The 20,209-nt window shown below is 38.4% G+C and overlaps 1 protein-coding gene across 4 annotated transcripts in view; it reads left to right on the plus strand.

Moving 5' to 3' along the window:
- DOCK10 (dedicator of cytokinesis 10) overlaps nt 1-20,209 on the plus strand; it is a 200,373-nt gene that overhangs the window by 154,628 nt on the left and 25,536 nt on the right. For all 4 annotated transcript variants that reach the window (XM_055300086.1, XM_055300087.1, XM_055300088.1 and 1 more), the window contains exons 30-45: nt 2,223-2,319; nt 4,990-5,034; nt 6,979-7,154; nt 7,281-7,397; nt 8,455-8,566; nt 9,290-9,411; nt 9,500-9,614; nt 9,705-9,771; nt 9,998-10,045; nt 11,221-11,322; nt 13,245-13,369; nt 14,845-14,957; nt 16,168-16,305; nt 16,965-17,147; nt 17,692-17,802; nt 19,747-19,962. In XM_055300086.1, coding sequence (XP_055156061.1) covers nt 2,223-2,319; nt 4,990-5,034; nt 6,979-7,154; nt 7,281-7,397; nt 8,455-8,566; nt 9,290-9,411; nt 9,500-9,614; nt 9,705-9,771; nt 9,998-10,045; nt 11,221-11,322; nt 13,245-13,369; nt 14,845-14,957; nt 16,168-16,305; nt 16,965-17,147; nt 17,692-17,802; nt 19,747-19,962 — 1,887 coding nt within the window. The remainder of the gene's footprint in view (nt 1-2,222; nt 2,320-4,989; nt 5,035-6,978; nt 7,155-7,280; nt 7,398-8,454; nt 8,567-9,289; nt 9,412-9,499; nt 9,615-9,704; nt 9,772-9,997; nt 10,046-11,220; nt 11,323-13,244; nt 13,370-14,844; nt 14,958-16,167; nt 16,306-16,964; nt 17,148-17,691; nt 17,803-19,746; nt 19,963-20,209) is intronic.

A 20,209-nucleotide genomic window follows, 5' to 3' on the forward strand; every position in this document is an offset into this window, starting at 1 on the left:
TTTCCAAGCCATTGCATTATAAATAAATCAACGGGTCTTTGGATTTGTCTACCTAACATGTTAGCCTATCCATTCTCTGCATCAAAAGATATTTTCTATCCCAGTGAGAGGCAGCCTTTTAAAATGGTCCATCTGAGTTAGTGTCCCAAGTATTTTCTCAATGGGGGCTTGGAATATATAATTAACATGTGTGTTTCTCTTTTATTTCCTATGGGTGGTAAGAGGAGTGAATGTTTTCAACTGCAATTCTTCGTCAGGTTTGCTTGATATTGTCTTGGCTGCAGCACTGAAAGTCTCACTTTTCTGTAGTTCTTAAGTTTAGGGCAAAATGGGCAGTTGATTCCCCTTCCCAAATAGGGAGAATGTGTTTGGCAATAGACTGGGAACAGTGTTGTCTAGAGAGCAGGGATTCTCAGAATGTGGTTCCCAGACTAGTCATCTCAGGGCTATGGCAGGTGAGGCCCAGAAACTTGTATTGCAATAAAGCTTTAATGTGATTCTTATGTACTTTGAAGTTTGAAAACCACTGAGCTAAACCAAAATGCTGGAGAGCTGAGCTTGAGAAAGAGTCAGAGCTAGTGCACAAGAATAATTGCAAAGGTGGAAGGAACCATGTGGCCAAGGTCTGCTACTGCTTAAAAGATACATTGGGACCATTTTCTTTCTCTTAACACTCTGCTTTTAAGATTTACATTCTAGAGAGAAAATGAATGACCAAACTGCTTTGGGTCACTTGCCTGTCTTTTAAGGGAGGAAGACCGGGCACCTGAATTAAAAGCTCCCCATTGACCTTTGCCCATTGGGAAGAAGGAAAGTCCCCAAGGAGTAATTATCTAGGTATTGGGAAAGAATAATACATGTAGAAAAGCCAAAAATAAATAATGATCTTCTCATATCCATTCATGCCATGCTTAGGAATCTGAACATTATTTTTTTTGGCAATGGAGATTTACTTTTGACTAGGGGAGTTCTATGATTATATGCCATTTGGGTTTTGAGAATCCAATTCCTTCTGTAAATATATTTTGAAAGAATATTCTTTGTTAGTGCTCCAATTATGCATGAAATTTACAGAATATCCTTTTAAGTAGAATTCCAGTAGGCCTAAATTATTTATTTTTTTCAGAGACCAAAAGAACATACTCAATGAAAAATAATTAACATCCAATTTAATTATACTCCTTTTCACTTTGATGCACAAAGGATTAAGTCAAATACTATTCTTGTTTGAAGTGAGAGCATTTTAAATTATTAACTAAAGATGCCAGAAAATATAATGCTAACACATCTAAACAAATAGAATAGATTTTATTTTGTTAGCTGGTATTAGTGAATATAATGAACACAACCCAACTGGATCTTAAAAATTGATTATTTATTCTGCACGACAGTGAAAATAGAATATTGATGAATGTGCTCATTGTTCCTTCTTACGTGATTGTTTTTAACACGTGTATTAAGCCATCTTAGACCATGTCTGTATTCCATTTATCACTTTCTTAATCAAAACATTATTGAGAAAATGGGCCTGTTTGCCAGGACAGGAGAGAGGTGAAATTAAATAATTTACCCTGAGAATAAAGAGCCTACAGAGAGAGTTATCTAGTCTTAGATCACATGGGCCATTGTCTTCCTTAGCCCTGGGTCAGAAGGCTTGATTACAGTGAGCTGCTCCCTGAGATGAGTGTATTTTTAGAGCTCTGTACCTGTGGTGAGGCACGAACCCTTTCAGAAGAAACATGTGCTGATATAAGCTAAAGAAGTGGAAAATACCACCCTGTAAGATCCTAGCTTATGGAAGCTCAATATAGGTCTACAAATGGGATAATTTCCTGAGGAGGCCTTGACCAATCTCCAAATACAGGGAAGTCCTACTGCTTTTACCATGTTAGAGGGAACAAGAAACTTCAACTTACAATTACCCAGTGGTTGGTCACACAAAAGTCACTACATCTTCTTTCTAGGTTTTAGATTCAAGGGGCTTAGTGATTGAGTGTCTGCCTTTGGCTCAGGGTGTAATCCCAGGGTTCTGGGATCAAGTCCCATGTGGGGCTCCCGCAGCGAGTCTGCTTCTCCCTCTGCCTATGTCTCTGCTTCTCCTCTCGATGTCTCTCTTGAATAAATAAGTAAGATCTTAAAAAAAAAAAAAAGATTCAAGTACTGATTTGTTATTAATCTTCTTGGTGTGTAAATAATAGTCATTTGGTTCACCTGTTTTTCAGACCTTATGCCAGTATAAATTTGATTTTCTTCAAGAAGTATGTCAGCATGAACACTTTATTCCTTTGTGTCTCCCCATAAGATCAGCAAACATTCCGGGTAAGAATGTCCAGAATTTTCATAGTTTCCCGCAAAGTAAACATTCACATTTGTTCGTGTGTTTTTACCTTTGTTTATGTGTTGTTATTTTCCTGTTGCCTTGGTCTTGGTTTGCCTGAAGCTGTCACATGGGCATTAGGCAATCGGGCTAAAATGCAAAAGTAGTGGCTGACTCTATATTTCTCAGTTTTTTCTGTTTCTTCTTGTATTAAAGAGAAGGTCAACAAAATTATAAAATTGGTTATTATAAATCAAAGACTTTTAACCTACAGCAATCCTTTTAGTATACTGGCCCCCAAATATAGCTTTCCTTTGATTTTGAAAAGCACCAAATTATGGAGAGGAGAAGTTCTACTTTATGAGTACGTATTCACTTAAGGTTATCAGTCAATGTGTCTCATTATGTTTAAATACAATTCCACTAAATGAGTTGTATACAAAAACAAACAAAAAACCAAAACACCTGTTACTTGAAAAGGAGAAAGGAAGGCAGGCAGGAGCCTGTAAATACACCATACCTCTGGGTTAGAAAGAGCCCCAGAGCAGGGAAGAATGGGGCTCTACATTTCCAATACTTTCTAAAACATAAATGATCTACAGAAAAATTTTTCATTTATAACTTTTATTAATATTATGTGTATATATATATATATACCTAATATAGATAGGCAGATACCAAGATGATCATCACACATCTAGCCATCAGAAGCCAATCAAACATCAAGATGCAAAGAAAACACTAAAATGACTTAAGAACTTAAAATGTACTGCTTCTATTTCACAATGCATACAAATATGGAATCATGATGTTGTACATGTGAAGCCAATATGATGCTATATAGTCAATTACATCTCAAGATATGAAGGAAGGAAGGTAAGAAGGACGTGAGGGAGGCAAGCGGGCAGGAAGACAAGGAAGAAGAAGGAAGAAAAAATACCTTTCTTCTAAGCAGTGAGTAAGAGTGAGTAAGGGCACCTGAGTGGCTCAGTCAGATAAGTGTCTGCCTTTAGCTCAGGTCATGATCCCAGGGTCCTGGGATGGAGCCCCACACCAGGCTCTCTGCTTAGCAGGGAGTCTGCTTCTCCCTCTGCCCCTGCTCTTGATCTCTCTCTCATCCTCTCTCACAAGTGCTCTCTCTCTCTCTCTAATAAATGAATAAAATCTAAAAAAAAAAAAAAAAAAAGCAGTGAGTAAATTATCCACAGGGCACAATTCTGATATTCATGGAAAGCAGAAACTAAGATGGTAAAAAGCCTCCTCACAAGAATTGCAGGGTCTTCTATATGTATTATACAAAACTAATATTTGGGATGGAAAATAGGGTACATTATCAAGCCTGTAAAAAACGTTTTCATTTTATTTTAACTTATTTATTTTTCATGTTTCAAGTTTTTATTTAAATTCTAGGTCATTAACATATAGTGTAATAATGATCTCAGGGGTAGAACTTAATGATTCATCACTTACATACAATACCCAGTCCTCATCACAAGTGCCCTCCTTAATGCCCATCCCCCATCTAGCCCATTCCCCACCCACATCCTTCCAGCAAACCTTGGTTTGTTCTGTGTCCTTAAAAGTTTCTTACAGAAGAAAAAAATCAAAGGGGGAGACGCCTGGGTGGCTCCGTGGTTGAGCATCTGCCTTTGACTCAGGTCATAATCCCGGAATCTTGGGATAGAGTTCCACATCGGGCTCCTGCACGGAGCTTCTCCCTTTGCCTATGTCTCTGTATCTCTCTCTCTCTCTCTCTCTCTCTCTCTCTCTCTCTCTCTCTGTGTGTGTCTCTTGTGAATGAAAAAACTAAAATCTTTTTTTATAAAGGTCTCTTATGATATGTCACCCCGTAAAAGTTTTGTCATTTTAATCTTAAATATAAGCTATGTAATTCCATTAAGGAATAAACATAAGCTATTTAATTTGTTATTCCCTTCTAATTTATAAAATACATTTCATCTAAATACCTTTATAGAAAAATAGGTAAAAATGTGACTTTGGACAACTTCTGTTTTGTATTCCTTCTCATTTTTTAACTAGTGCTAACTTATTATTGGGTTAGACAAGCTGGTTAAGATACTCAAGAAGAGCAAACCTGTTTTATCATTTTGATTCCAGTTGTTTACTGCTTGTCAGTAGCTCAGGAAAAGGCCTGATAGTCTCTTTGTAGATCTGATGTTATCAACAGTGAACATAAAGAAATACGTTTCATAGCATGCAGATTTCTGATAGAAAAAATAGGTGCTCAGGTACAAGGCCAAGAATTAAAATAATTCCATTTGTGGCTTTCTGTTTTTAAGGGACTGACCAACCTATGGTATTTTTTTTCAAAAACAGAGCTTTATCGAAGAGACTCACTTAGAATTTAGGACAAGATATTTTAATTTTTCAGTATAAATTACACATAGTTGGGGCACCTGACTGGGCACCTCAGTCAGTTAAGCGTCTGCCTTCAGCTCAGGTCATGATCTCAGGGTCCTGGGATCCAGCCCCTCATCAGGCTCCCTGCTCAGTTGAGAGCCTACTTGTGCTTGCTCTCTCGTTCTCTCTCTCTCTCTCCCTCTCTCTGTCAAATAAATTTATTAAAAATAAATAAATAAATAGTTACTGAATATAGTGTGTATCTGAGTATGTGTATGTCTGAACTTCTTGTTTATTTACATTAAATCCAGATCCCTTGACACCTTCGGAATCAACCCAAGAGTTACACGCATCAGGTAAATAATTATATTTTATATTACATTATCGGAGCATCAATAACCATATCATAATCTGATAATATTGATAGATATACATACTACAAATTTCCAGTTTCCAGATGCCAAAAAATAGTCATATATTTAACATTAGCATACAATCCAGATAGTCAACAAGCTGACTGAACTTTTGTTCAGATAATTAGATGCTCCCCCAACTTGAATCCTTTCATATTTTATTCTCCAGAGTTTGACTTTTTCTTTAAATTTCCCAGATTATCTGACATTTTCTGAGGGTGTATCATAAATGAAATTCCTAGGGCACCTGGGTGGCTCAGTGGTTGAGCATCTGCCTTCGGCTTCGGCTCAGGTCATGATCCTGGAGTCCTGGGATCAAGTCCTGCATCAGGCTCCCCACAAGGAGCCTACTTTTCTCTCTTTGCCTGTGTCTCTGCTTCTCTCTCTGTGTCTCTAATAAATAAATAAATAAAATCTTTTTTAAAACTCCCAGCTATATGTAACATGTTTGTTCAGCATAACTAGCTTTCTTTGATATGTTTCTGTCAGTAAACCACAGCCTGATTTTTCAGCTAGACTCTCAAGGTTGAGATTTTTTTTTCTTAAAATAGGTTCATAACTTATAAAGTACTCTGGGCAGAACTTTTGTCTGGCGTTGGGGTGGGAATTACAAATTATTGTTCTACTTCTGGCTCCTCATGAATACTCACTATCTGTTTTTAACCTAACTAAGCCCCTTGGACCACTGTTTCCCGAACTTCCACATTCCCTGTTCTCCCACCTCCAGGGCATTTTCAGAGATTACAAAACTCCATATGTTTAATTTGCTCCTACTAAGAGATGAACTGGAATATTCCAATAGTTCAATACATCTAACGGGTAACCCTGGAGGCTTCACTGAGATAACACCGACAAACTGTTTAGCCCAGTGTTGGTACTCAGTCCATGTTCTAGAAGTGGACGCTAGTCCTGTAATTAACAGTTACCTTTAGGAAGCACAATGGGCAATTCTTAAAAACTGCATTCCAATTTCTCCATAATTCAGGCTCAAAATTTTGCAGCCCCTTTTGGCTTTCCTCTTCTTGCTCCTTCACATTCTTCAGCCAACTTGTCCTTGTGATTTTTCTTCCACTACCTAGTTCCTCCTTTCCCAGCTCAGATGCATCTCACTTCTCCCCTCCCTCCCCTGGAGCCAAACATCCTGCATTATAGCCCTCTTCCCACATTTCCCCACAAAATAACTTATTTATATCCTGTCACCCTGTGAACAAATGAATAAATACAGATCTGATCAGGCCACTGATCCCAAAGCCATTGGTGACGTAATACTTTCCACAAAATTCAGTGCCAAATGGTGGAGGGTCCTGGATGCCTACTAAAGAATTTGTGCTTAAGTCTGTTCATCATCTGGCACCAAGTGCTCCCCAAGTTTCAAATCCTACCATCCCCTTCTTGGCTGCTGTGTAGACTGGTATCCCCTTAATCTGTGCTCTCCACACACTGTGCTTTCAGAAATTGGTGCCACTGAAACCTTGCCCCCTTGTCCTCCCAACCTCTTCTCATCCCTCCATCACCTCTATTGTCTCCCGACCCTGTGCACCTCCAAACCTTCAGCAACCTCAGATGCCCATCTCAACATATTCCTTCCGATATTGTCTCCTGATGCCTCCAGACAGAAAGTAAACTTTTCTCCTCTCAACTCTTGTAACATTGTAGACATGCCACTTTTGAGCAGTTTGACCATTGACAGTGAGTATGATTGGTAGTAGTCTACACAGGATACTTCCTGAATGTTCCTCTCTCTCATTTCTCATCTCTGTAGCAAGACTGCATTACTGAATCTCTCCCTGGTAGTGAGAGGGCTGATAGTTGTGGGATAAATCTTTCTGAATTATAAAGTGATCATTTGGTGTTCAATAACATGGTCTCTTTACTTTCCTCACAAAGATATGCCTGAGTATTCGGTCACGAATGAATTTTGCCGCAAACACTTCTTAATTGGAATTCTGCTCCGAGAAGTTGGCTTTGCCTTGCAAGAAGACCAAGACATCAGGCACTTAGCTTTAGCTGTCCTAAAAAATCTAATGGCTAAGCATTCATTTGATGATCGATACAGAGAACCAGTGAGTGATTTTCTTTTCTCCCTTCCCTAAACACCATTTAATGGCTCACTGCATTAAATGCATATCAAACTTACAAAACTATTGATTTTTATGTGAGTCATTTCTTTTGGATACCTTTCCACCTAGGAGAAGCAGGCCCAGATAGCAAGCTTATACATGCCCCTCTATGGCATGCTTCTGGACAATATGCCAAGGATTTACCTAAAGGACCTATATCCTTTTACTGTCAACACATCTAATCAGGTAAGTTTAGAGAATATTTCAAATGTGCATCTTAATAAAGAGTTTGCCTGGATAGCTATTTTTCCCCTGATTGTGAGCAAACTGAGAGGTGCCAGCCATTTTGAGACGTTCACATCAAGTCATTTGTTCTGATTGGTCCCTGAAGCCACCTCATCCATCATTTTCCTCCCTTCTCTGTATCACCTTCTAGTTCAGCCCAGTTTTTACCAGGCTCCTCAGTTGCATGCATGGCCCCATTCTCAGAATGTACCTCCTCCCCAGCGACCTTTCTGCATCGGCTTTATGACCACCTGGTGTTAGCATAGCCAAGTGCTTCAGTCACACGGAGGAGTGGCCTGTTTGTCATTCCTCCTCCACTGAGCCATCATAGTGGCTGCACAACCAGCCACTTGAGAATGGGTGCCTGTGTTCATGGCCTGGATGAATTAACACACTGCTGAAGGCAAGATATTAAGTCAGTTAGGACCTCTGCCTTTGGAATGTTTTTTTGTTTTGTTTTGTTTTTTTTTTTTTTTTTTTTTGAGGAAGACCTTGTTCAAATCCCAGTGATACCAGTTACTAGCAGTGTAACCTTAAATAAGTCATCCAGCCTCTTTCAACCTCCACTGTCTTCTTCACAGAATTGTATAGAATTCCTCCATCACAGGATTCTTAGGAGAATTAAATTGTTTAATAGAAAACGCTTATCATAGAGTTTGGCACATAATAAGTATTTGGGATTAGTTTTTAGTACTAGTAATATACATAAAATAATCCATAATAATATATGTAAGCTATAGTATAATCCATAAAAAATCAGTAGCCACTCCAACCATTTAGTTTATATCTAAAAGATAGTTTCCACTACATTATAAAAATAAAATCACATATGAAATCAAAGTGGCAAGAGTATAGTTGTGACAGAGTATGGTTATGACTATTCATTTCCATTGCCTGCTTTGACAGGAGACTCTTGCTGGGATGTAAAAAGTCAAATCAAATAACATCGAATCAAAAGCAGGTCTACAATGTTGAAATATAGCGATTCACATTAATCTCTTCTGTGCTTCGAATGCAGGGGTCTAGAGATGATCTCAGCACCAATGGAGGATTTCACACCCAGTCAGCTATGAAACATGCAAACTCTGTGGACACATCATTTTCTAAAGATGTTTTAAATTCCATAGCAGGTACTTAAGACCTTGTGAGAACACTTGTGTTTAACTCTCATCCATGTTTACATTACATATCATTGTGTTTTTTACCCACTCCATGATTCAATGTGCATAATTTCTGTGTGTCAAAGTATACTGTATTTATATAGCTAAAGAGTCTCTTAACTATTTCTTTGAAGACTATCCAGGGGCTTATTTTTCTCCTTAGCGTTCAGTTTTACTTGGCTCACAGAGTAATCTACTCAGATATTAGCAAATTACTTCATTCTGGAAACAATCTTTAAGTTTTCATTGAGTACCACCTTTTAAAATATAATAGCCCATCAACTTCAAAGTTTACTTTGAAGAACTATTTTGGAAATGTCATCTTCATCTCTTATAAACTGTCAAAACTTGAAAGCTTCTTCCCCAAAAGCATCTTTATGAACATTTATTAAAGCATTTTCAAAAAAGAAACTTTCTTTAAAAAGTTTTTTTAAGAAAGCAAAAGAACCAGTTTTACTTTATTTCCATTTATAATGGCCTAAATTTTCCTAAATCTTTAATGCTGACATGGCCATTGTGATCATTCTTAAAATGTAGCATGTCTTTAATGACACTTCTACATTTTGTTATGTTGGCTTTTCCCAACACGGCAACCACCCCAATGCTGGACATCTTTCTGGGTCATCATCTGAGCTCTGCGTGTGTGCCCATTGCATCTCATTATCATCTGTGTGCTGTGGCTTGTGTTTGCAGCATTTTCATCAATAGCTATTTCTGCAGTAAACCATGCTGACTCCAGAGCATCCTTAGCGAGTCTTGACTCCAACCCAAGCACCAATGAGAAGAGCAGTGAGAAGACTGACAACTGTGAAAAGGTGGGGCTTCTCTTCCCAATTACCCAGCACCTCGTGAGTCACTACTCTCCCACTCTAACTAAATCCTTCTTGGTTCTTCCATTCCTAGATCCCTAGACCCCTATCTTTGATAGGGTCAACTCTTCGATTTGACAAGTTAGATCAAGCAGAAACCAGAAGTCTTCTCATGTGCTTTCTTCACATTATGAAGACAATTTCAGAGGGTAAAGAGAGCTCTTGAAAATTAAATTTTTTAAAAAAGGAAAAAACTTTCCATTTCCAAGAGTCTCATGCCACATGGTGTTTCCTTTCAGAGACGCTGATTGCCTACTGGCAAAGAGCACCCAGCCCAGAGGTGTCTGACTTCTTCAGCATCTTAGAGTAAGTTATAGAGTTGATTAGTGGACATTTTTTCTGGAATGCTTCAAAATAGTTCAGTATGCTATCCTTCATTCTAAGGACTCACATGCTGAACTATCAATCAATACTCATGCATGAAATATTTAAAGAAAATATAATATTGTTCTTTTAATGTATTTAAATGGACAGTTTGTATAAATAAAAAGGCATGAATGATTAGAATGTGACTTTTTCCCTTCCTTTTTAGTGTTTGTCTTCAAAATTTCAGATACCTCGGGAAACGAAATATAATAAGGTAATGATTTTGAAATTCCAATAGGTTAATCTGGTCTTTTAAAAAAATTATGGGGCAGCCCCGGTGGCTCAGTGGTTTAGCACCACCTTCAGCTCAGGGCAAGATCCTGGGGACCCCGGGATCGAGTCCCATGTCAGGCTCCCTGCATGGAGCCTGCTTCTCCCTCTGCCTGTGTTTCTACCTCTCTCTCTCTCTCTGTGTCTCTTATGAATAAATAAAATCTATAAAAAATATTTTAAAAAATTATGACATTAGTAATGTATCACGTTAGATTTATAAATATGTTAGAAATCTTAAAATAGGGATCCCTGGGTGGCGCAGCGGTTTGGCGCCTGCCTTTGGCCCAGGGCGCGATCCTGGAGACCCAGGATTGAATCCCACATCGGGCTCCCGGTGCATGGAGCCTGCTTCTCCCTCTGCCTGTGTCTCTGCCTCTCTCTCTCTCTCTCTCTCTGTGACTATCATAAATAAATAAAAATTTAAAAAATTTAAAAAAAAAGAAATCTTAAAATACACATAGGGATAGTAAGGTTGACCTCAGAGTAGACATAAAAGTTTGATTGTCCTATACCCATAGTAGATCTAGGGCTAGTTAAAGCTGTCTAGAGAGAAAAGCACAAAACATACATTTCTGAAAGGAAACCACATTTCCTAGATTGTCTGAACTATCTTATCTATCATTTGTATGAATGGAATGTAGAAGATTCCTATTTAAGAAAATACACCCAATGTGAATAAGTCACAGGAATAAAAGGTACAGCAGAGGGAATATAATCACTGGTTTTGTTGTTGGAGACAGATGACAGGTACTCTTCTAGTGACTGCAACATATGTACAGACTCACCAAATGACTACATTGTACACCTGAAACCAATATAACATTGTGTGTCAACTATTCTTCAATTAAAAGGAAAGAAAGAATATATTTTCAGTAAGCTAAAAATAAAAATGAATCTGGAATAAGTTTTGTGTTGATATCCTTTCCTCATGAGAGACCACAAAGCCCCCAGCACCTTTGCTAAACCCCCATTTCCCATTTCCAGAAGATGTGATTTTATTTTTCATAGCATATGAACTATTTCATTGTTCAATAATCACTCTGCCACTTGCTGTTCTGTATTTATAAATAAATTAGAAATACTGAGCTATGATTAAAACATCAGTTTTCCTTGCAGAAAAATTGCTGCTGCATTTAAATTTGTGCAGTCCACCCAGAACAATGGAACTCTCAAAGGATCTAATCCTTCCTGCCAAACATCAGGCCCCTTGTCACAATGGTAACATCGCATTTACTTGATATTTGTAATTATATTGTATGTATACGTATGTGTATATATATATATATATATGCATGTCTGCATATGTATATATACGTATATATGATTATGGATGTATATACATGTATGGAGGTGTGGATGTGCACACATGTACATGCACAGGTGCACACACATATATGTATATGCTCATACTTCAAACCAAATGCAGATTACAATAACTCTATGTTTCTCTGAAAAAATTTCTTAGGTACTTCCCCATCTGCCCTGCTAGCTTGTGAAGACCTAAGAAGCAAGGATTATGCTTTATTAATGTGCACTCAGGGCACGATGCCATGCTCAGGATGAGGGTTAATAGGTACCTTAATTTAATTGAACCCAAAAGACGGAATTCCAATAAATGATTCATTTAATGTTTGCTAACCTCCTAGTGACAAAGTAAAATGCGAGGTTGTATCTCCTCATCCTCTCAGTAATTGTAATATGTTAGCAGTATCGTTAGAGCTCAAATTGTTTCTTAAAGGGTCAAAGGCAGTGAGGAAGCATGGATGCCTCATAAGCTCACGGTAGAGTTCCTAGTCATTAGACTGATTTGACTAGCTTAGAGGACCTGGAGTCATCCTTTATTAACCTACCCGGTGGGGAAATTTTGCCCTGAAATCCTACTTTAAATCTCCCCTGAGTCTAGTAAATAAGAATTCTTTGCTAAAATTTTCTCTAGTTTCTCTAGTTTGATTTATTCTTCCCAGAGGTACCATAATAATATATAATGTGAAAATGGCTGTACTTTAGAAAGAATTTTGGAAATAGCAAAGTGGTATATAACCAGTAAATGGAGGAGTAAATTTTGCCTCTTAGTCCATAGAGACTCCTTGAAGTTGCCCCTTGTGTGAAAGTAAATGAGAAAATGTAATAGGCATGTTTTTCAAATGGTAATACAATAGAGGACTATAAACAATGACTTTCTACGTTTAAAGACAATAGTAATGTACCTGAGATCATTGCAATTTTGTTGATGTTTGGTCAGTTTGATTTCAGGCTCCTTCCTGAATGATCTAGACAGACCCTGGACATTCCTACCTCTCCCCTTCTAGAAACCAGGATTTTTCTTCCAGAAGTTCCATACTAAAATAGACTCAAAACCTGAAAGTAAACCAGTCCCAAAGGTCCAGGCCATATAGCCCAGAACCTATTATTTCTTGTAGTTTCAGGAATGACCCTGACTCCCTTAGCTACTGAAAACTAAAGGGTAGATCTTCTAGGCCTCAGTCCATCCAGAGCCTTTGATTTCACCAGAACCAAATAAGGCTCAAAGAGTGGGACCAAGAGAAAACCATTCTCTGCCTCTTCTACAGGCTTGATTCTTCAGGGTATCTCCTATTGCCTGCTTTCATCCAAAAAAAATGTTCTGATATCTTGGCCAAATGATAGCTTAAATGAAAGTCAAGAATGAGAAGTAGTCCTACTTCCACATAACACTGGCTCATTCCCCAGATGGAAATGCCAAGGAGACATTGAATGAGAGTCACTGCAGGCCATTGTCATCGGCCTGGGAAAGTGGCTGCACTAGCAGCCCTGTTAGCTCTCTCCCCTACCAGGATGGAATACTGTGAAATTCTCATGGAATTTCATGATTTCACTAAACAATAATGAATATGCTTGTTCAGATTTAAATGCAGTATCTATTATTCTTCTGTCATCCTTTGGTATTGATTATCATTCTGAACCTTTTTGTGGCTTAAATACAATTTCTCCAAAAGCATTCTTAAAAGTCCCTTTTATCATGTTACCTATAATCAATATTTTTAATAAAACACCTCTGTTTAAAAACTACTTTATTTGACTCAATCTAGAATACCTGATTGAACATTTGTATGTCATTTCTCTTGTACTTTAACCATTTTTTTTTCTTATTGCATTTTCAGGATGCATACCACATCCACTCACGAAGGACATAAGCAGCACAGATCACAAACTTTACCTATAATTCGAGGCAAAAATGCACTTTCAAACCCCAAACTCTTACAGATGTTAGACAATACCATGTCCAGTAAGTAAACAGGAAACCATCTTAGTAACAAGATGGTTACCAGTGTTTCTCTAGATGTGTGCAAAATGTGAAATGTGTTATAATATTTCAGAAACGTAGGGACTGTTGCTGTGCCACCTAGATCACTACTTTTCAGGCTTGCTGTAGCCCAGGAAACTTTTCATAGAGGAAAGAAATCACCAGAGAGGGGATTTAAAAAGTGTAGTGTCTTTATAAAGAAGAAAGGAAAAAGGCCAATTGCTCAGTCTAATCTGCTTGGTGTAGCTCCTCTGGTGTCAAGTGACTTTCTATTGTCAGGGTTATGGGGGCCTCTCTCAACCACATTATTACTGTCTGTTCCTTGGGAAGAGGAGAAAGTTGTCCATGTCCTAGAAGCAATAAGTGTGACATCTGGAACACAGTGATCCACACATTTCAGCTTATGAATGAGGAAAAATGGGCCCAGTGTTTTGTACCTTGTACATGTTAGTGATTATGGGCACGTAATGGAGAGTTACTTGTTTGAAGGCGTATGCCTTTACCTGTAAATATATTTAGTGTCGTTAATAGCCATTAGTGAACACTGCCCACAGAGACTGTACATTTTGTCTGTTAGCTTGGGAGTGTAAAACTTGACCCAGACTGAGTATGAAAGAAATATGACTCTGTCAAGGCCTAAGTCAATGGAAAGGATGTAAGAAATAATGGCAAGTGGATCACTCTTGTCTATAGCTGACATATGAAAGGGGCACACACATTGTCTTAGTCAATTTGAGTTGCTACAACAAGTTAACAGTCTAAGTGGCTTAAACAACAAACATTTATTTCTCATAGTTCTGGAGGGTGGGAGACCCAAGGTCAAGGTGCCAACAGATTTGATGTCTGATGAGAACTCTCTTCCTGGTTTGCAGACAGCCACCTTCTTGTTGTGTCCTCACATGACAGGTGATCTTTCTGGTGTCTCTTTTTATCAGAGCACTAAGTGATTCATGAGGGCTCTATCCTCATGAGCTAATTACCTCCCAAAGATCTCCCCTCCAAACACCATCACACTGGGGATTCAGGCTTCAACTTTGGGGGAACATGAACATTCAGTCTATAGCATCCACTCAAGTCTCTATCTAGAGTCTTTGATTCAGCCGATAAGGTAATTGAACAAACAAAAGCACTTTGATCTAATAAATTGCTTATCAAAATGCCAGTAAACAGGGATCCCTGGGTGGCGCAACGGTTTGGCGCCTGCCTTTGGCCCAGGGCGCAATCCTGGAGACCCGGGATCGAATCCCACGTCAGGCTCCCGGTGCATGGAGCCTGCTTCTCCCTCTGCCTGTGTCTCTGCCCCTCTCTCTCATTCTATGTGACTATCATAAATAAATAAAAATTAAAAAAAATTTTAAAATGCCAGTAAACATTGACTATGTTATAATAGAAGGAAGTCCTTTATCAGATACGAGTTTTCTTAGACACTTATGCATGTTCCACCTTATATTTTGTAGGCAACTCCAATGAAATAGACATTGTGCATCATGTGGACACAGAGGCCAATATAGCTACAGAAGTTTGCCTGACTATTCTAGACCTGCTATCCCTTTTCACCCAGATTCACCAGGTAAGTGTGATTCTGACATCTTCTGCAACGTGAACAAATAGGAGGTAGAAAAGTGTGAAGTCAAGAACATGTATTTAAAATATTTTATGAGGGACGCCTAGGTGGCTCAGCAGTTGAGTGTCTGCCTTCGGCTCAGGCATGATCCTGGGGTCTGGGATTGAGTCCCGCCCGCATCAGGCTCCTTGTGGTAAGTCTGCTTCTCTCTCTGCCTGTGTCTCTGCCTATCTCTCTCTCTCTCTCTCTCTCTCTCTCTCTCTCTCTCTCATGAATAAATAAATCCTTAAAAATAATAAAATATTCTATGAAATCAATTAACTTTACATAAAGCAACCTAAGTGTGAGTGGAAAAAATTTTAAAGATGAGACTCAGAATTTTATCACAAGCTGACTACCTACTCAAATGATATACCTACATATGTATTTCACTATCATCAAATAATAAACATTCTTCCTTATTCCTCCTGCTTCCCTCTCAGGCAAACCAGGCTGAGGGAGAGTGGGACTTTACTTTTTTAATCTCAAGGGAAGAGACAAATAACAGCTAGATCCAACAGACTTAATAATGCTGAGCATCTTTTCGTGTGCTTATTGTCATCTGTGTAACTTTGGTGAAATAACACCATTACAGACTATTAGAATGACTAGAATTAAAAAAGCAAAAACCATATTTTAATTCTTTATTGCTCAGTGAAAATGTCAACCAAATCTCAGACGTCCTAAAGGCCCTACCAATGCCTGGGGAATTGCCTCTCTATAACTTCATCTTCTACCTCTCTCCTACCCCATGCTCAGACTGCTCTGCTCCTTTTTTCAATCTGAACTCACAAGCTTCTTCCCAATTCATATTCCTGATACTAGCTGTTTCTCTCTCAGACCCTTCAGATCTACCCATGGCCAATTCCTTCAGCTCACATGTCAGTTGATCCATTAAAGACATCTTGACTAACCACCCTATCTAGCCTAATCCTATGCCCAAAGCAATTATTTTTTATTATATCCTATCATTGTGGTCTGCTTTCTTACTTAGTAATTTTTTTTCAATTACCGCTTTGTAAGTTTCACTGGGAACATAGCCCTTATTTTCTTACTCAAACCTATTTGCAGCACCCAGAATTATGCCTACCACATAGTAGGTTCACAACAAATATCTTTTGAAAGAATACTGTTGTCCCTTAACTCATCCTAATTAACTTCTGTGTTAAATTTCTAGAGACAACTCCAACAATCTGAATGTCAAAACTCAATGATGAAGAGGGTGTTTGATACCTACATGCTCTTTTTCCAAGTCAACCAGTCAGCCACAGCACTGAAGCATGTGTTTGCCTCCTTAAGACTGTTTGTATGCAAGGTAAGCATTTTCCTGGCTCCAATTAAAGCTTGGGAAGGATGATGACAAACACATAATAATCCTGTGGAGGAAGAAGACTTGTTTTCTTCTATTTTGCTTTATTTGGTTTTATAAGACTATTTTGGGGTTTTAATAAGCCATTTGATTCATGGTCTGAAAATAAGTTCACAGCCTTGACAGCCAATCTGCTGAGATATCAAAATGGAATAAAATTAACATCTAGCCTTTTTTTTTTTTTTTGGTTTTCAGTATTTGTGGCAGAAAGGTAAAAAGCACATCATCAACTGTCATGTCCATTCATGTCAAATAAAGTTGCCACATTAAGTAGACAGAGCTACCACCTTTGAGGATCCCTCTGGTTTGATGATGTTGGGTGAATAGAAAGCATTTCAAAGCTCTCAGTCCCTGGTTCTGGTTGTCATTGGTTATTGATACATGGGAAACTTATCATGTAGAGAATGATTATTTCTAGGAAAAAAAAGAGAAATATTACTATAGACTTAAATAAATTCAATTCTATCCTTCCACTTACAGATAGAAGAAAAAGACTAGATTTAAAAAAAAAAAGGTGGATTTTGTTCTAAGGAATTATAAAATTCGGCATACACAGAGTAAAATGAAGGCATGTCCACCTTTAACCAGTCCTTCTATTTCCATAGTTTCCTTCAGCATTCTTTCAGGGGCCTGCCGACCTGTGTGGATCGTTCTGCTATGAAGTCCTGAAATGCTGTAACCACAGGTCACGGTCAACGCAGACCGAAGCATCAGCACTTCTGTATTTTTTCATGAGGAAGAATTTTGAATTTAACAAACAGAAGTCAATTGTCCGATCCCACTTACAAGTAAGTGCTGCCAATTTTCATTAATGCTGTGGTGAAAACCACTTATCTGTTCCAGCACTGATAGAAGCCTACTGGCCCCAGGGCAAAAGCAACCAGCTCCTCTACTGGTAGACTCCTTCAAGACTCTCTGCACACTCAGCTCTTGCTCAGAGAAAGAGGGTAGCTGGGCAGAAATCAGCAAAACCCATAATTCCACTTGGACTTTTCTCTTCTTCTTCCAGGGAACAGAATCAACTAGAATACCGACTCAGGAAACCATAGCTATCTCTAGGATGCCAAACCCCACCAGATTCTGCATTCAGAAATGTCTTTCTTTAAGGCATCCCAAGATTCCTCCTTCTATAATTCCTTCTTATGTAAATATTTAAAATTATAGGAAACGCCCTAGATGACATGGCCTTCTAAAAATTTAATGCATAAAGATGCTATTCTTTGGACTCACAGGGAGCAATCAATGATATGTTCATCCAGTCCAATGGATTTCTTTAAAATTACTATTTCTGAGTTACCACTTTTGAAGTTTCATTGTTCTTTTCTCTTCTAGCTCATCAAGGCTGTAAGTCAGTTAATAGCAGATGCCGGGATTGGAGGCTCTCGGTTTCAACATTCCCTTGCAATTACCAATAATTTTGCTAATGGAGACAAGCAGATGAAAGTAAGAAATGCTTTATGGATATTTTCAAAGACAAGAATAAATGAAACTGAAATCTTTTGTGAAATATCAAAATCATAAAAAATACAATTTCTGTATTTTGTTTATTGAGACTTAAACTGAGTACTTACATTGGGTTTGCTTGTTTGAATTGACAATCAGCTGTAACAGTGTCTGTCTGTCATCTGTTAAGTGGAATTTGCAAGGTGTGTGATTGAGTGAGATATAACAAGAAAACTAACCACAAACATCCAGAAATACAGTGATCCTCTCATAATCTTGTTCTTGGTCAAATTTATTGAATCTCTCTTCTAGACATTTCTGAAGACTTCTCCTTTAGTCTTAGTACTGAAAAATCCAGGGATAAGGGCTAGCATCAGTCATGGTTGAACCCAGGGATTAAAATGTTTCCACATTAATTCAAAAAGATAGCTGTGCTCCCATATTCAAAAATAGCATTATTTTCAATAGCCAAGGCATAGAAACAAGCTAACTGTCCATCAGTGAATGAATGGATAAAGCAGTTGTGGTTTATATGTTCAATGGCATAGCATTCAGCTTTAAAAACTGAGGCAATCCTACCATGTGTGACAACATAGATAGACATTGAGGGCATTATGCTAGGTAAAATAAATCAAAGAAAGATAAATACTGTATGATCTCACTTATATGTGTGATCTTGACAAAAGAACTGAAAACCATGGGAAAAAAATCCGAATTGTGGTTATCAGAGGCAGGGGGTGGGTAGTGGTGGTCAAAAGCTACCAACTTCTCATTGTAAGATAAGTACTAGGGATGTCAGGTACAACATGATGATTACAGCTAACACTGCTCTATGCTATATAGAAAAGTTAGTTGTTAAGAGAGAAAATCTGAGTTGTCATCATAAGGGGAATTTTTTTTCCTTTCTTCCTTTTTTTTCTTTCTGTCCTTTGTTTTGCACCTATATAAGAAGATGGCACTTAGCTGAATCTATTGTGGTACTCATTTCACAATATATATAAATCAAACTGCCATGCCTTAAACTCGTACAGTAGTATATGTCAATTACTTCTGTGTAAAATTGAAAAAACAATTTAATAAGAAAGTTTTGTATTTAATTAAAAAATAATCATGTTTTCAGGTCCCCTTCCCCTACTGCTTCAGTTTTTGCCTCTCTCTCTCAGTTCAATTTTCCTCCTTGTTTGCTTCACTTACAAATAGGCTTTCCCCGTGAGCTTACTCTCTTAGAAATTCTGAGGACACTGGAGTATCCTATAGGTGGAAAAAGCACCTCAGGACATCCTAGGTGCAGAGTCAGCTAAGTGTCTGGCTTTAGTTCAGGTCATGGTCCTGGGATTGACCCCCACATGTGGCTACATGCTCAGCAGGGCCTCTGCTTCTCCCTCTTCCTCTGCCCCTCTCCCCCTCCCCCAGCTCATGCTGTCTCTCTCTCCCTTTCTCTCTCAAATAAATAAATAAAATCTTTAAATAAAGAAAAAAAAGAAAGCACCTCATTCTATAGTGCCAATCAAATTCCCAGAACTGAATCTCTTGGTCTAAACCTTGTATCATATGACCATTCCTAAACCGATCACTGGCTTGACGGATTAAAGAATATGAGTGGCCAGGCCAGTTTGGGGGGCTACCCACTGGTGCCTGTGAATGAAGTAGATGCTTTCAAATCACATGAACCATAGTTAGAGAGGAGAGCTCCTCAAAGAACAATCAGGATGCTATTACTAGGAGAAGCTAGATGAGCAGATAAGATGGAGTCTACCACAGTTCTTATGTCAAATGTGTACAATCACAGTACATGGAATGCATATATAAAGAAAGTACATGTTTATGAACAATATAGAGAATGCACCAAACTGTGATGCCAAGCCATAACTAATAGCATAACTTTGAAGTGACCTACTTGAGGAATTAGAACAGATAATGATCCAGGCTCTCTGTTTTCCAAAGAACAGCAACTTCCCAGCAGAGGTAAAAGATCTGACGAAACGTATAAGGACTGTTTTGATGGCAACAGCACAGATGAAGGAACATGAGAAGGACCCCGAGATGCTGGTGGATCTCCAGTACAGTCTGGCAAACTCCTATGCAAGCACCCCTGAGCTGCGGAGGACATGGTTGGAAAGCATGGCCAAGATTCACGCGAGAAATGGAGACTTATCTGAGGTAATTGGCAAAGACTCAGTCCTTCTCCACTGGCATTGTCCTCTTCATCAGAATGATGGGATTTTCATTTACAGTAGGTTACCATATTTTTCCACTCGTCTACATATGACCCAATTATATATTATGGACATTAAATTTGCACGTAGGGTTCAAGAATGCCTGACTCCATGTAAATGGTACCAAGTAAAGGCCAGAGTTGTTGGTATCAGCTGTAATTGTAGGATATGCAATGCAGAACCGAATGTTA

This window comes from Nyctereutes procyonoides, unplaced genomic scaffold, assembly GCF_905146905.1.
Source record: "Nyctereutes procyonoides isolate TBG_1078 unplaced genomic scaffold, NYPRO_anot_genome, whole genome shotgun sequence".
Taxonomy (NCBI): domain Eukaryota; kingdom Metazoa; phylum Chordata; class Mammalia; order Carnivora; family Canidae; genus Nyctereutes; species Nyctereutes procyonoides.